At 39.3% G+C, this 14994-nt stretch overlaps 1 protein-coding gene across 1 annotated transcript in view; it reads right to left on the minus strand.

The window, feature by feature from the left end:
- Positions 1-14994, minus strand: part of Liprin-gamma (liprin protein kazrin) — a 162220-nt gene that overhangs the window by 44069 nt on the left and 103157 nt on the right. Inside the window, 2 exon segments of the mRNA XM_068346008.1 lie at positions 2903-2947; positions 5661-5814. Of these exon segments, the coding sequence (XP_068202109.1) occupies positions 2903-2947; positions 5661-5814 (199 nt within the window).

The raw sequence follows: 14994 nt of genomic DNA on the forward strand, positions 1-14994 counted from the left end.
CAAGAATGTTACTGATGTTCATGGAAAGAAGATTAGGATGCTTTCTATGGAGACAAAGCTGGAGATAATCAAGAAGTATGAGGGTGGCATAGGGTTGTTTGTAATTGGTAAGTAGTATGGCCGAAATCCGTCAACAATAGGCACCATCCTTAAGCAGAAGTAAGCTATCAAAGCAGCAACATCTTCTAAAGGCGTGACTACAAGAATGTTACTGATATTCAAGGAAAGAAGAAGAGGATACTTTCTATGGAAACAAAGCTGGAGATTATCAAGAAGTATGAGGGTGGCATAGGGTTGTGTGTAATTGCTAAGTAGTATGGCCGAAATCTGTCAACAATAGGCACCAACCTTAAGCAGAAGTAAGCTATCAAAGCAGCAACACCTTCTAAAGGCATGACTGCTGGTGGTGGACAACACCCCTGCTCAAGCTCCTGGCCTCGAGGATAATACCCTCCTAGAATGTTCTTTTATCAAGGTTCTCTTCCTTCCATCTAACACCACCCCTCTCTTTGCCCATGGACCAGCAAGTGATTTCCAATTTCAAAAAGCTCTCTACAAAAAGACGTTCCTAAATCACTGACGGCACAAACTTCACCCTTGGTGAATTTTAGAAGGAGTATTTCGATGTCGTGATATGCCTCAGACTCATTGATCAAGCTTGGTAGGAGGTTTTGAGGTCCACATTGAACTCTTTGTGTTAGAAACTGTGACCTGATGCCGTTTCTGCAAGAGACTTCGAAGGATTGATGTAGGCTTAGCTGAAGGCCTGTTTCGCAACTGAGTTTGAGGAAATCAGTTCGTTTGGTAAGTCCATGGGGCTGGTCGTTGATGAGGATGACATTAATGAGCTTTTCGAGAAGCACCAAGAGGAGCTTACGACGAATGACCTGAAGGAATTGGCAGGCCATGGAACTGAATGTCATTCAAGAACAGTTCTCCAGTGGCAAGGAGAAGGACACGGCTATGACTACGACAACTGCAGAAATTAAGGAGATGCTATATTATTATCATAAACTGGCTGATTTCATAGAAAAGAAAAGCTTCAAAAAGTTCACATGGGTCATGCTCTTGCTCAGTGTAATGACTAATGACATTTGCCAGAGTCATTTCAAGAACATGTTAAAAAGTAGGCAGAAACAAGCTTCCTTGAATCGTTACTTTTCAAAGAGGCCATTAGTAAGCCAAGGTGAAGGTTAAAGTGATCCCCAAAAACGGAGAAGTGGAAGTGAAGAAGAAATTGATAAAATTAGAAAGTGCAAAACATAAAGTAAAATAAAAATAAAACAAATTAGAAAAAAAAGAAGTTTAATTCTAAGTGTTTCGTAAAGTGTTGATGTTTTCTGCCATTTATTAATTTTTTCTGGATTTACCCTTCTGCTCTTCTTTTCAATTTATTATTGCATTATTTTCTACAGTAATATCTACTATACTTCATTAACAGGTATTAACGGTTAGGTCAGGTATATGGAATGATTAAAATGTATTTGGCTCTATTTCATTGTGGTTATAGTTTTATAATAAAATTTAATTGGGTGTTTTCTTAGGGTTTGGAACAAATTAAGCAATTCAAGTGTAATACGAGACTCATAATACGAAAAAATCCTGATACGAATGCCACCCTGGAATGAATTAAATTTGTAGCCTGAGGTATTACTGTACTGTGATACTTAAACACGATTAAGTCAAACATAAAAAAGAAGCTAAAATGGTCTATCAATTTTCAAAATTTTACTGTACTGTATTTACCTTTGGCAGACAAAAGTACATGCAAAATACCTATGTATTAGTAGTGTAAGAACTTTTACAGTACTGTATATCATACAGGTACCTGAGGTTTTTACTAAGAAAAAGTCCATAAGAGTTTAAAATAGATCTATACAAATATTAATTCATGAACAAGATATTTTCTCAAAATATTACTTAAAAGCAATAATGGGTATTTATGAACCCATATATAATTGGATTGGAAACAGTATTGTATTGTTCTAAAATAACTAAATAATAAGAAACATATACATTACAATCAAAAGCACAAGCACCATTAAGCAGTATTCTCCAATACTGTAGGCTTTATGTTGTTCAAAATCACTACCTTTTCTTGATTTTGTTTTTGCCCTTGACATTCCAGGGAATAATTCATTTATGTGATTTAAGCAAAATTTGATGACTGGAATTATAAAAAACCACCAAAACAAAAATATACAAAACATGAATTTTCTGTAATCTAACCCCTGACCTTGACACTCCTAGCAGTCATAACCGTCCCTTATGTATTCCATGTATGAAGTTAGCAGCCTATAGGTGAAAATACACTAATCTTACTTTGATAAAAAAAACTAGACATATAAACAGAATTACAACAAAAATAAGATAATAGGCTATGCACTCCAAGGGCTTTTCATGGAGTATAACTATCACAATCCCTCCCCTAAGTCATTTCCATTTTGAAATTTACAAGCAGGGACATGCACATACTTTGCAAGTCTAGATACCCCTTTATTTGTCTTTCACGAAAAATGATATGTTGCAATCCTCAAGTTTCTCATCATACATGCTACTTCTAATAAATATACTGTAACAACTTTATTTTGCAGATGTCTAGACAGTGTCTAACTTACTGTTTAGAAGGAAACTACTGCACAGCACACATCTAAACAAGTACCATTATACTGGATAACAAATATTAATCCAGCTAAAACTATGTTTCATGGTACTGAAAATTGTATTTGATTGAATTCTAAATAAAAATATTCATAATGCTAATTATACATAAATATGCATGTTATGTACAGGATAAATTCTTACTTACAGAAGATGAGTTATGTACATAAATAGAAACAAAGCAAAATGAGGCAAAGGAGCAGAAGACAAAACTTAAGAGCTAATAACAAGCACAATATACCTTGGATGGGAGTGTGGTAAAAGCGCAAACCTTTTTCTGCAATGGCTGTTAAGTGGTCATCAATGATGTTGAACAGAACAGCAAGGATTGTTAGCAATAGAGAGAGAAAGCCAAAAAGAAAGTTGGTTAGTTAAGGAGCAGTACAAAGCACAGCAATTTGGTGAGTCAAACTAAATCTATTAATTCAAAGCAAACAAACTCTGAAGACCCTTGAGATTTGTGGTCAGATTTCTTAAACATTAACAACAATCACACCTAAACCAAAAGCATGAACACTGCCCATAAGTCACATAAAAAGATTAATGTAGAAGTCATAAAAAATTGAGGGCCACAGAATGGCCTGAAAATATATATATAAAAAAAAAATGTAGATTAAAATTCTTGAATTGGATATATATTGAATATATAATTATAAGTTGTATGTTGAAATACTGCATGACTTCTACTACTTGGAAAAATAAGCAAAGCAAACACTGTCCATTAGAATGCAGCACTGATGATCTCTTAATTCATAGAAGTAAATGTATACCAGATACAGCAATCAACAGTTATAGTACAGTACCAAGTACAGACTAATATTATATAAGGTGAATGAACTTTAAAAACATTCGTGATTTGGAAGAAGCTTCTGAATATAAAGTGCTCCAAGTGTATCAGTGAAAAAAGTAAATGATCAAACACTGCAAATTAAAAGAGCAAAATAAACCTGTAAACGTGTGCAGTATCTGTAATAAATATGGTTTCACATAGTAGTCTGTCAAATTAGTGGCTGTTTAGCTAACATGGTTAGCCTGTATTACTGATGTTCCACCAAACAGTAACAAAACCAGTGTCAGATAAAAGAACACAACTGATAGCCTAAAAAATCTTACAAAACAGAAGGCGAGGACACTGTAAGTCGTGCTATACACCCTCTTAAAGCTTCCCTTCAAACATTCCATTACATAAAGGTTACATTCACAGTTAATGCGATATTTATACATAAGGACTTGAAAAAAGAAAATTAACGTTTAATATTCAATAAGCTTACTGTTAAGTTGACTCCTAATGAAGCTTTGCAACATGAGAATTGACTGATAAGATGCAAAAAACAGCATGAATCTTTTTCACTGTTAGCCAAAATGTTTAACCATCAGTTTTCATCAATACACAGCCATTGCAATGAAGTTTATCATTATTGCAGCAAGCACAAACAAAACCTACCGTCATATTTGTGGTTTTGTGGTTAATACAATTACTGTTTTGCTGTTAACACAAAGCATAGGGCTGTGCCAAGTGTCTTTAAACAACAGAGCTTTTTGAGCATGTTTCATAAATATGCAGAATAGCAATTATTCACCAATATGACAGAGCTAATCCAAAAATAAAACAGTAAAGAATTATTATAAAGGTTACACACACTGCTGAAGTATGATCAGTACTAATGATACAAATTAAAGTTTCTTTTTAGCTTTTGCCAATTAAGTTTATCAAACGCTATAAATAATAAGTAATGAAAGTTGCCAAAGAGTCACATTTTGTTACTCATAAGGATTACTCAGAGACTTGGATAATGGGCAGCTAGTAACTAATGATACTATACATGTTCTTTTAACTATAAAATATACTGTACTACTTAAAGAGAGTAGTCCTTAACTTGAGATACTGTATAAATAACATTATGGAAATTAAGTACTGTACCATTAAAAAGATAAAACTATGGTTACTAACAAACTTAAAATTTAACAAGCTGTTTACATAATTCTATTGGGAATCAGGAACCAAGGGTTCTGATTGGATTTGCCATAGGTGAATTTAAATAAGAGATACCCTCCATTTTTTTTTCAATAAAAATATAAATTTCACTTGACAAAAGGCAAATGAAGTACAGTATAGTATAGTATTAATTACCCTACAGTAGATGTATCCATGGCATCCAATTTTGGTGAAAAAATGACAACTGGGTAAAAGTATGTGCATTTATAAAACATGAATTTTTAGTCAATATTTTAATTTTTATCCAATACTTCAAAATGCTATAAATGAAAATTCTCCTATTAAATCAAATGTTTTACAACCTGGCATCCTCTATATCTACGAACTGAATTATATATTTGCTTATGGCAAACTTGAACTGTACATAAAGATACATTTTATAAAGCCATCTTTCCATTTATGTGTAATTTAAACTACACGATTTAAGTGCCCAAAACTAAGAAATAAAATTGTTTTGTTTTTTATACTGAAGCATCAAAGCACCGACTTTCCAATAGACAGTATGTGTCCTTATAAAAAATCATAGGGAAATAATTTGCCATGAGAATAATTAGCTCTGCCATAACAAAAGCCAACACAAACTGTGATGCATAATGTGATCAAACAAATCCACTAACTTCCGCTATCCACTCCTGAATGTTGTAAGGAAACAGAATCATGTTAAATTCCAATTCAAGGTTTGAAGATTATCTAAACACTACACCCCAGTGATATACTGGATGACGAAACTTTAGCATTAAACTAATCTACTGTCATATTGCTACAGTATTGAAATATCATAACACCAAATTATTGTATTAGTGAATAAAAAGTTTTATACAGAAATTACATTTCAATGTTAACTTAGTTGTCTGGTTAAAGTTTTTTTTTTTTAATAATAATTAATAATGATTAAAGTCTATGTACTATATATGTAGAATGACACCCAAAAATTATCACTATATGAGCAAGGAATATCAAACATCTCAAACCACACACAGTTTCAGGCTTAAATTCTGCTTACCCTTAAAGATGCCCTTCTTTTATCTTTCTCTGCCCTTTCCAAACCAGTTCCATAACTACGCGAGAAGGATCTTCCTAGGCTTCCACCAGCTGCCAATTTTTCCTGACGTCGACGTTCCAGCTTAGCATAACGAGCCTGTTCATCAAGCTGTTGCCTAGAAGTTCAGGAAATATTTGTTGCAAGTAATATTGATTTATTTCCTAATAAATACTAACATTAAAACAACATACATTTTATGTCACCTCTTGAGTTCCACAAGATTGTTTCATGGATTTAAAATTATATTTTCATAAAATGAATTTTTGAACATACTTACCCGGTAGTTATATATATAGCTTTAGTCCCTGATGTCCCGGCAGAAATTTCAAAACTCGCGGCAATCGCCGACTAGGTAGCCAGATGTACCACCTGTGCACCCTCTAGTAAGGTACCTGGAACCATTCCAGTGATTCCTCAGATCTTCCATGCCCATAGGTCTCTAGAGGGGAGGAGGGGGGGGGAATTAAATTATATATAACTACCGGGTAAGTATGTTCAAAAATTTATTTTATTATGAAAATATCATTTTTAAACATCTGACTCAGCTGGTAGTTATATATATATATATATATATATATATATATATATATATATATATATATATATATATATACTGTATATATATACAGTATATAGCTGATTGACACCCTTGGTGGAGGGTCAGAGGCAGCCAACATTGTTGGAATTTTACTTTAAGAGTTAATAAACAAGCTTAAGGGTTCATACCTCATAAGGAAGCTGACTTCAATGAATTTTTTCATTATATCCGCTTTTTTTATGAGATCCAGCGATCCACCCAGGGGGCTGAAGACCTCTAGGAGCTGTCAAACCGGTCTAAAAACCTCTATGTGACAGGACCTCCTCCAATACTCTTGTTCTGGGTGCTCTCAAGGAACAAATTGACCACCTGACTAAAATCAATGATTGTGGAAGACTGTCGCAATCTCCACGAACAACCATAAAAAGTTCCAAGAGAAGAAAAGGGTATTAGGATTATGGGAATGTAGTGGTGGATCCTTTCCCCACTACTGCACTCGCTGCTACGAATGGTCCCAGAGTGAAGCAGTCCTCATAAAGAGTCTAGACACATTTCAAATAATGTGATGCTAACAAAGATTTACTCCTCCAAAAGGTTGTGTTCATAATGCTCTGCAACGATCTATTCTGCTTGAAGGCCACCAAAGTTGCTACAGCTCTAACTTCATGCGTCTTGATTTTTAAAAGCTTGAGGTCTGCCTCACTGCAATGTACATGAGCCTCTCTTATTAAGAGCCTGATGAAGAATGAAAGTGCATTCTTCGACATCTGTAACGAGGGCTTCTAGACCGAGCACCAAAGAGCTTCCGACTTGCCTCGCAACTCTTTCGTTCAGTCCAGGTAGAACTTCAGGGCTCTTACTGGGCACTGGACCCTCTCCAACTTCTCGCCAACCACATCCGAAAGGTTCGGAATCTCCAAAGCCTTGGGCCAAGGTTGAGAAGGGCGTTCGTTCTAGGCGAGAAAGCCTAACTGCAATGAGCAGATAGCTTTGTTATCTCGAAAAACCAATGTTTTAACTAAAAGCATGTATCTCACTGACTCGTTTAGCTGTCGCCAGACTGACCAAAAATAGTCTTTTCATCGTGAGGTCCTTGAATGAAGCTGAATGCAAGGGCTCAAACGTGTCACTCATAATGAACTTCAGGACTATATCCAGATTCCAAGCTGGTGAATCCTGGTGCCGTTGCTTTGATGTTTCAAACGATTTGAGAAGTTCCTGTAGGTCTTTAACATTAGAAAGGTCTAAGTCTCTGTGCCTGAATACGGTTGCTAACATACTCTTGTATCCCTTGATGGTAGAGGATGAAAACATTGCGTTTCCTACGAAGATATAACAGGAAGTCAGCAATCTGAGTTATAGAGGTACTGGACGAGGAAAAAGAATTGACTCTGGACCAGTCTCTAAAAACCTCCCACTTGGATTGGTAAACCTTGATGGTAGAAGTCCTCCTTGCTCTTTCAATAGCCCTAGCTGCCTCCTTCGAAAAAACCTCTAGCTCTTGTGAGTTTTTCGATAATCTGAAGACAGTTAGATGAAGAACTTGGAGATTTTGATGGTACCTTTCCAAGTGGGGTTGATTGAGTAGATCTACTCTTGATGGAAGGCTTCTTGGAGTGTCCACCATCCATACCAGTACCTCTGAGAACCACTCTCTTGAGAACCAAAAGTGGGCCACTAGAGTCAATCTGGTCCCTTCATGTGACATAAACTTTTGCATCACTTTGTAATGAATTTTGAACTGTGGAAATGCGTACACGTCCATGTCACGAACTGTTTGACGCTCAACGTCGCGTTCTGCTTGATGCTCGACGTCGCGTCTGGCTGCTTGCTGCTCGACATCACGTCCTGGTGGACACTCGACGTCATATCTTGCTGGACGCTCGACGTCACGTCTTGCTGGACGCTCGACGTCACGTCCTACTGGACACTCGACGTCACGTTTTAGCTGGAAGCTCGACGTCACGTTTTAGCTGGATGCTCGACGTCACGTCCTTCTGGACGCTTGACGTCATGTTAGCTGGACGCTCGACATCATGTTAGCTGGACGCTCGGCGCCACGCTCTTCTGGATGCTCGACGTCACATCTGGCTGCTTGACTCCTTTGGGTTAAAGCAGCTGAAACACGACATTTAACGGAGGAGTTGTAAAGATGTTCGTCGTCAAGAACCTCTCGACTAGCAGCCTTTCGACGCTTGGCGTCCAGGTGTGAAGCTCCCTGACGCTCAGAGTCCAGGCATGCTACTCTCTTGTTGTCCGCAGACTAATAAACTTGCATGAGCGAAGAGAGTTTCTGTTGCATATCTTGCAGCATATAAAAATTGGAGTAAACTTGTTGTGGTACAGGAGACGTCACGTCTACCACAAGCTCGCTTTCTACGGCGTTTAAAGAACGCGTAGAGCGTCCAGAAGACGATAACCAGTCTGACGGTGGAGGAGGAGCATGAACCGAGGCCATGCCAGGCTCAGACAACTGTCCTGCAACTGGGTGAGTTGGATGCATCTTGACAGTTGCCGATGTCCTTAAAGGACGTTTGGCAGGAGAGCTTTCTTCAGTCGAATGAAAAACTCTCAGGACTGCTCCAAAGACCAGGAGCTTGCGTGTCATGATATGACGCTGATTGACCGTGTCCATCTTCCTTTTCAGAGGTCTGGAAGCTTGATGCCAGCCTCGTCTGGGCGCTGCGTCATCCGAAGATGACGAAAACACTTTTACCTCACCTTTCCTATGATGAAGGAGAGCGTCCTGGGAAGCGTCAACAGGTATGCTCGAGGGCACGTCTGCTCGAGAGCTAAAGCCTCTCGTTTCCTTTCGTCGTTGGACATTCCTTCTCCCAGGGGTTGGGGAGCTTGGAAGAGGTCTATGGTTAGAACGTTCAACATTCCTTCTCCAAGGGGTTGGGGAGCTTGGAAGAGGTCTATGGTTAGAAGAACGACAGGTCCTAGCAGACGCACCATCTATTTGAGGGGTGGTGCTTAGGCCGAAACAAAGAGCCCAAAACTGGACAACTTCCTCCTATACACAAACCTCGGGTATTGCTTGAAGTTCGGATGGATGAGGATGTGGAGGTAAGCATCCTGGAGGTCTAAAGAGAACATCCAGTCGTCCTTTCTTACTGTTGCTAGGACCTATTTCGATGTCTCCATGGAGAACTTTGTCTTCTGAACGAAGGCGTTGAGAGCACTTACATCCAGGACTGGTCAATAGCCTCCTTCTCCAATAAGAGAGAGATTTGATGTTGCATAGCCTGTCTCTTTGGCTCCTCTCTGTATCTGGCAGAGAGTTCAATCGGAGTTACTATAAAAGGAGGTTTCACCAGGAAAAAGATTTCGCATCCCTCCTTTAGAAATAGTACGGACCAAAGGTCTGCTCCTCTCCTCTCCCAGGCTCGCCAGAAGATATTTAGTCTGGCTCCTACTGTTGTCTATGCGGTTTATAGGAAAAAAGTAGGTAGAACCTTCCTTGCTGTTTTAGACACCAAATCCTGTGTGACCTTTTAAGATAAAGCAGAAGAGACCTCTTTGACCAACTCTTGAGGAAGAAGAGAGGAAGAAAAAAGGGGGGGTGCATACCTCAATTCTGACTTCTGAATGGGTGTAACCCCAATGGACAGAAAAGAACACATTTGGGCTCTTTCCTTAAAGCCCCCCGCGGAGAAAAGGGCTGCTAACTCATTGGAACCGTCCTTTAAGGTTTTATCCATGTTTGACATAATGAGGCTGAGGATCAGAGTCCACATCCCTCAAAGCAGAAACCTTCTTTCCCAAGGCTCCCAGAGTCCAGTCAAGGAAATTGAATACTTCGAAAGCTCTGAAGACGCCTTTGAGAGGAAGATCAACTCTGACGCTGACCAGAGTATTTTGGTCCTTCTCATGGCCATCAGATGCAGAGCATCTACTAGACTCAAAAAGTCTCCTTGGGCAGAGGTAGGAACTCCCAAACTGAGAACTTCTCCCAACTCAGACCAAACACTAGGAGGCCAATCTAGCGGAGGGAAAAGGGAAAAACAGTATTACCCTGGTTATTCTTGGATTGCATCCAGTCTCCCATCATCCTCAAGGCTCTTTTAAATGATCGAGACAGCACCATCTTTGTAAACAGAGACTCCTTCGACGCCTTCCCTAGCGTAAACTCTGAAGGCGGGGAACGAGGAGCAGCAGGCACAAAATAATTCAGAAACTCTTCAGTTAAAACTCATGAGTTTCTATAAGTCAACCGAAGGCTGAAGGATCTTAGGATCTTCTCCTATGAGAATTTCTCTAAAAGATAAGTAGGGGAAAGGAGAGATCGTTAATTCCTTCCTCCTACAAGTCTCTAACCGGGGTAGAGACATCTTGTTTCCTAGGAGTCAGCTCCTTAAGGTCCTAAAATCTGGCCTCAATGGGTCCAAGATCATTACTTACTTTCACTTACTTTTTAGGGGTTTATTTCTCTTCCCCCATCAGACACTAAGAGTTTGTTCAGGCGGGCCTTGGTGCATGAAAATAATTTCTTTCCAGTTAATATTTTTCTCTATCTTTTTTATAGCGCCCGGCATAACGATTTTCCAACGTTAGACGCTCGCGGTTATTACGATCAGAACTAAGACGTTCGCGATCTTGACCATCCAGTCGCTCGACTGGTGTAATCACGACGTCCGAGTCTTGACGTTCGGCGTCACGTCTAACTGCTTGATGCTCGGCATCATGCTTGACACTCGACGTCAAGCCCAACTGCTGGACGCTTGACGCCATGCAACTGCTTGACGCTCGGAGTCACCTCTAACTGCTTGACACTCGACGTCATCTCCAACTGCTGGACGCTTGACGCCATGCAACTGCTTGACGCTCAGCGTCACGTGACTTTTGGAACAATGACGTTCGCGATCTGAACGCTCGGAACTATGTTAGACACTCGGCGTCACGTCCAACTGCTTGACGCTCGACGTCACGTAACTGCTTGACGCTCAGCGTCATGTCTTAACTGCTTGACATTCGACTTCAAATCCAACTGCTGGACGTTTGACGCTATGCAACTGCTTGATGCTCATCACCACGTGACTCTCGGAACAACAACGCTCGCGATTCAGACGCTCGCCACTATGACGTTCGCGTCTGGAACGTTTGCTCATCCAACGAGAGACAAAGAAGTTGCACTCAGTTTCAAACATCGTGTCAAACTCTTACAGCATCGTTAGTAACTTGCCGTCCAATGATCTGATGCTCGGCGTTACGTGTCATGACTTCCAGGTACTCGACGCATGGCATGATGTACTCCATTCCTTAATGCTCGGCGTCCTTCTTGACGCTAGCATTATGGTGTTAAGAATCTAAACGCTCGGCGTCATGACGAGCAACTCTCTTCTTGTCTAGAAGGAAGGGAAAAACGTAAGACGCCAGCCCTATCTGTGAGTCTGTGAGCTGAGACAACCGACAGCGAAGATAACACTTTTACCTCGCCTTTCCCACGGCAAGGGCGAGCATTCTGGGAAGCGTCAACAGAAAACGCTCGAGGGGACGTCTGCTCAGGCGCTAACGCCTCTCGTTTCCTTTCGCCGATCGACATTCCTTCTCCCAGGGGTTGGGGAGCTTGGAAGAGGTCTAAGGCTAGGATAACGACAGGGTCGAGCAGACACACCCTCCACTGATTGATTAAATTTGCTGCACTAATTTAGCACTGAAAATTGCACTTTCAATACTCTTTCACATAAGATCATAATTGAATGAGAATGCAATAGGTTATCTGATTAATATTAGAAAACCCAATATTGAAAACAAAAATAAATACAGTAACAATAAAGAGTAATTTGTGAGACTATCGATTGTCATGAGAACTACAAAGCGTAACTTTAACCATACGCTAGTTTTATTTAATCTCTGAAAATAGATCGATGATTATCTAAAAGTATACTAATAGGACAAATATTTTCTTAAAAAATAATATATTCCTTTTATATTATAAAAACTTAAATACTTTTGGTTTGTAAGAAGAATTTACTTTTCATTTTCTTCATAGAAAAAAGAAATGAATATGCAAGTCATACTACGTAGAACTACGTAGTTTACGTCATATGATTGTGACGTCATAGTGTTGGCGGAGTGTTTTCCTTCCGCCATCATGTTTTAAAGAGTAGGTTTGTTAGTTTTACAGAGGTAGAAAAAACTCTTTTTAAGCTACGAACATAGCGATCATATTCCAACTAATAACTCTGTCAAAAATAAAAACAAACGAGCGAAAGCCAACAGTATAATTGTACGTCACCAAGATAACTGCAATTATACAGGTTACAGCGAGTGAAAAATCCAACAATGTTGCCGGCGTGAGCGGCAGGGAAGATCTGAGGAATCACTGGAATAGTTCCAGGTACCTTACTAGAGGGCGCACAGGTGGTACACCTGGCTACCTAGTCGGCGATTGCCGCGAGTTTTGAAATTTCTGCCGGGACGTCAGGGACTAAAGCTATATATATAACTACCTGGTAAGTCAGATGTTTAAAAATTTTGTTTTTTGTTTACATATACAGTGCTATAAAAAATCTAAATATATCAGAGAGAGAGAGAGAGAGAGAGAGAGAGAGAGAGAGAGAGAGAGAGAGAGAGAGAGAGAGAGTGTGTGTGTGTGTGTGTGTGTGTGTGTGTGTGTGTGTGTGTGTGTGTGTGTGTGTGTGTGTGTGTGTGTGTGTGTGTGTTGAATAAAACAAATGTTACATTGGTGCTGTTGATGTGAAATAAGTACAGACCGTAAATTAGGTTATAGGGTTTGCATCAATAAGATTGTGTACATATGTTTTTGGGCTCAGGCCATGTCGTCCTGATGAAAGATTCCTATAAGTAGCTTCCCAGGGTATATTTGACTACTGGGTGGAAATCATCCAGGGTCTTCTATAAACACTATGCGAAGCAAGTACATGAAATAAAACACTTTGTGGTGGCAGCGGGTAGTGTCATAAAACCTGTCGTCTAGTGATGCGATGTACAGTGGACTGTTTTTGGGATTTAACAGTGTATCGGGTGAATAAGGTATTCGTACCTTCCTGTGCAAATCATTACGATGATTAATAGACTGTTCTATACAGGTGCATAACCTGACCAATAACACCAGTGCCGTGTGGACGTTTGCATCACAGTGTTTACGCATATCCAAAATCTGTGCAAGTCAGACAGATTTTGGTTTCAGATCTCCATTAAGTGGTATTATTCCGATAATGAAATTATATATATATTCTTCCTTTACAGGTCAATATATGAACCCAGAAGTGAATGATTGCTGGATTAGATTCTTATTTTGTTGCAATCACATTTAACCCTTTTACCCCCAGGCTATTTGGAACTTTCCAACCCTTAACCCCCAGGGGTTATTTTTTTTAAAGCACACTTTGCAGTATATTTTCTTTAAATTGCTCTAACAGCCTTAATTTTTGTCACAGAGAGGTCAGGTTGGTCTCATTCTCTTGGAAAATGCCTGAAGTTTCTCAAAAAATTATAAAAAATATGCAAAAAAAAATGTAAATAGCAGTTTTTTGCAAGAAAATACCGGTACGTCCACGGGGGTAAAGGGATGAGTTTTGTGAAACGTACCAGTACGTCCTTTGGGGGTAAAAGGGTTAATAATGTAATTGCAAAATAAATGCAAAAAAATTATATGCATCTTAATTTTCACTCCTCAGTTACTTTTGAGTAAAACATGCTAGAGTTTTATCTTTATCCTTATAGATAAAAAATACTTGAGCCAAGTACAGATTTCCAAGGTAATCAAAGGTAACCCCTAAAAAGTTTCCCTTTTGTTCTTACGGAAATACAAACCTTGAATCCTTACTGTCGAAGTCGAAACTTTCCCTGCAGGGGGCAGGAAGCACTAAGTCTGTTCCAAGCTTAGTGGAAATGACAGTTAACTGGTATTTCATATATAGGTCTAGGAGACCAGGTAAGGAATCCATTCAAGGTAGAAGGCACACACAAATCCACAGATATAGTACTTTCAAGTAATTTCTCTGGTATGCTTCCATCAGGATGACATGGCCGAGCCCAAAAAATGGATTTTGAGCAAAGCGAAAAATGTTATTTTCATTAGTAAAATAAATTTTTGAATATACTTACCCGATAATCATGTAGCTGTCAACTCCGTTGCCCGACAGAATTCTAAGGGAGGGATACGCCAGCTATCACTATACTAGAAGGGGGTGTACTCACAAGCGCCACCTGTGGCCAGGTACTACAGTACTTGTTGACGCCACCTCACTTTTTCCTCGGTCCACTGGTTCTCTATGGGGAGGAAGGGTGGGTCAATTAAATCATGATTATCGGGTAAGTATATTCAAAAATTTATTTTACTAATGAAAATAACATTTTTCAATATTAAACTTACCCGATAATCATGTAGCTGATTCACACCCAGGGGGGTGGGTGAAAAACCAGTGTACAAGACTAAAGGATAGCTAAGTATCCCGTATTTCATATAATCAGTTATCCACAATAACAATGAAATAATAAGTACCTGGTAAGGAAGTCGACTTGAACCGTTACTCTGCCTTTAATAAGATCGTCTTCCTTACTGAGCGCAGCGTTCCTCTTGGAAGGCTGAATCAACTCAAAGGTGCTAAAGTATACAGGGCTGCAACCCATACTAAAGGACCTCATCACAACCTTTAACCTCGGCGCTTCTCAAGAAAGAATTGACCACCCGCCAAATCAACAAGGATGTGGAAGGCTTCTTAGCCGACCGTACAACCCATAAAAAGTATTCAAGAGAAAGGTTAAAAGGTTATGGGATTATGGGAA

Source organism: Palaemon carinicauda, chromosome 22, assembly GCF_036898095.1.
Source record: "Palaemon carinicauda isolate YSFRI2023 chromosome 22, ASM3689809v2, whole genome shotgun sequence".
Classification (NCBI taxonomy): domain Eukaryota; kingdom Metazoa; phylum Arthropoda; class Malacostraca; order Decapoda; family Palaemonidae; genus Palaemon; species Palaemon carinicauda.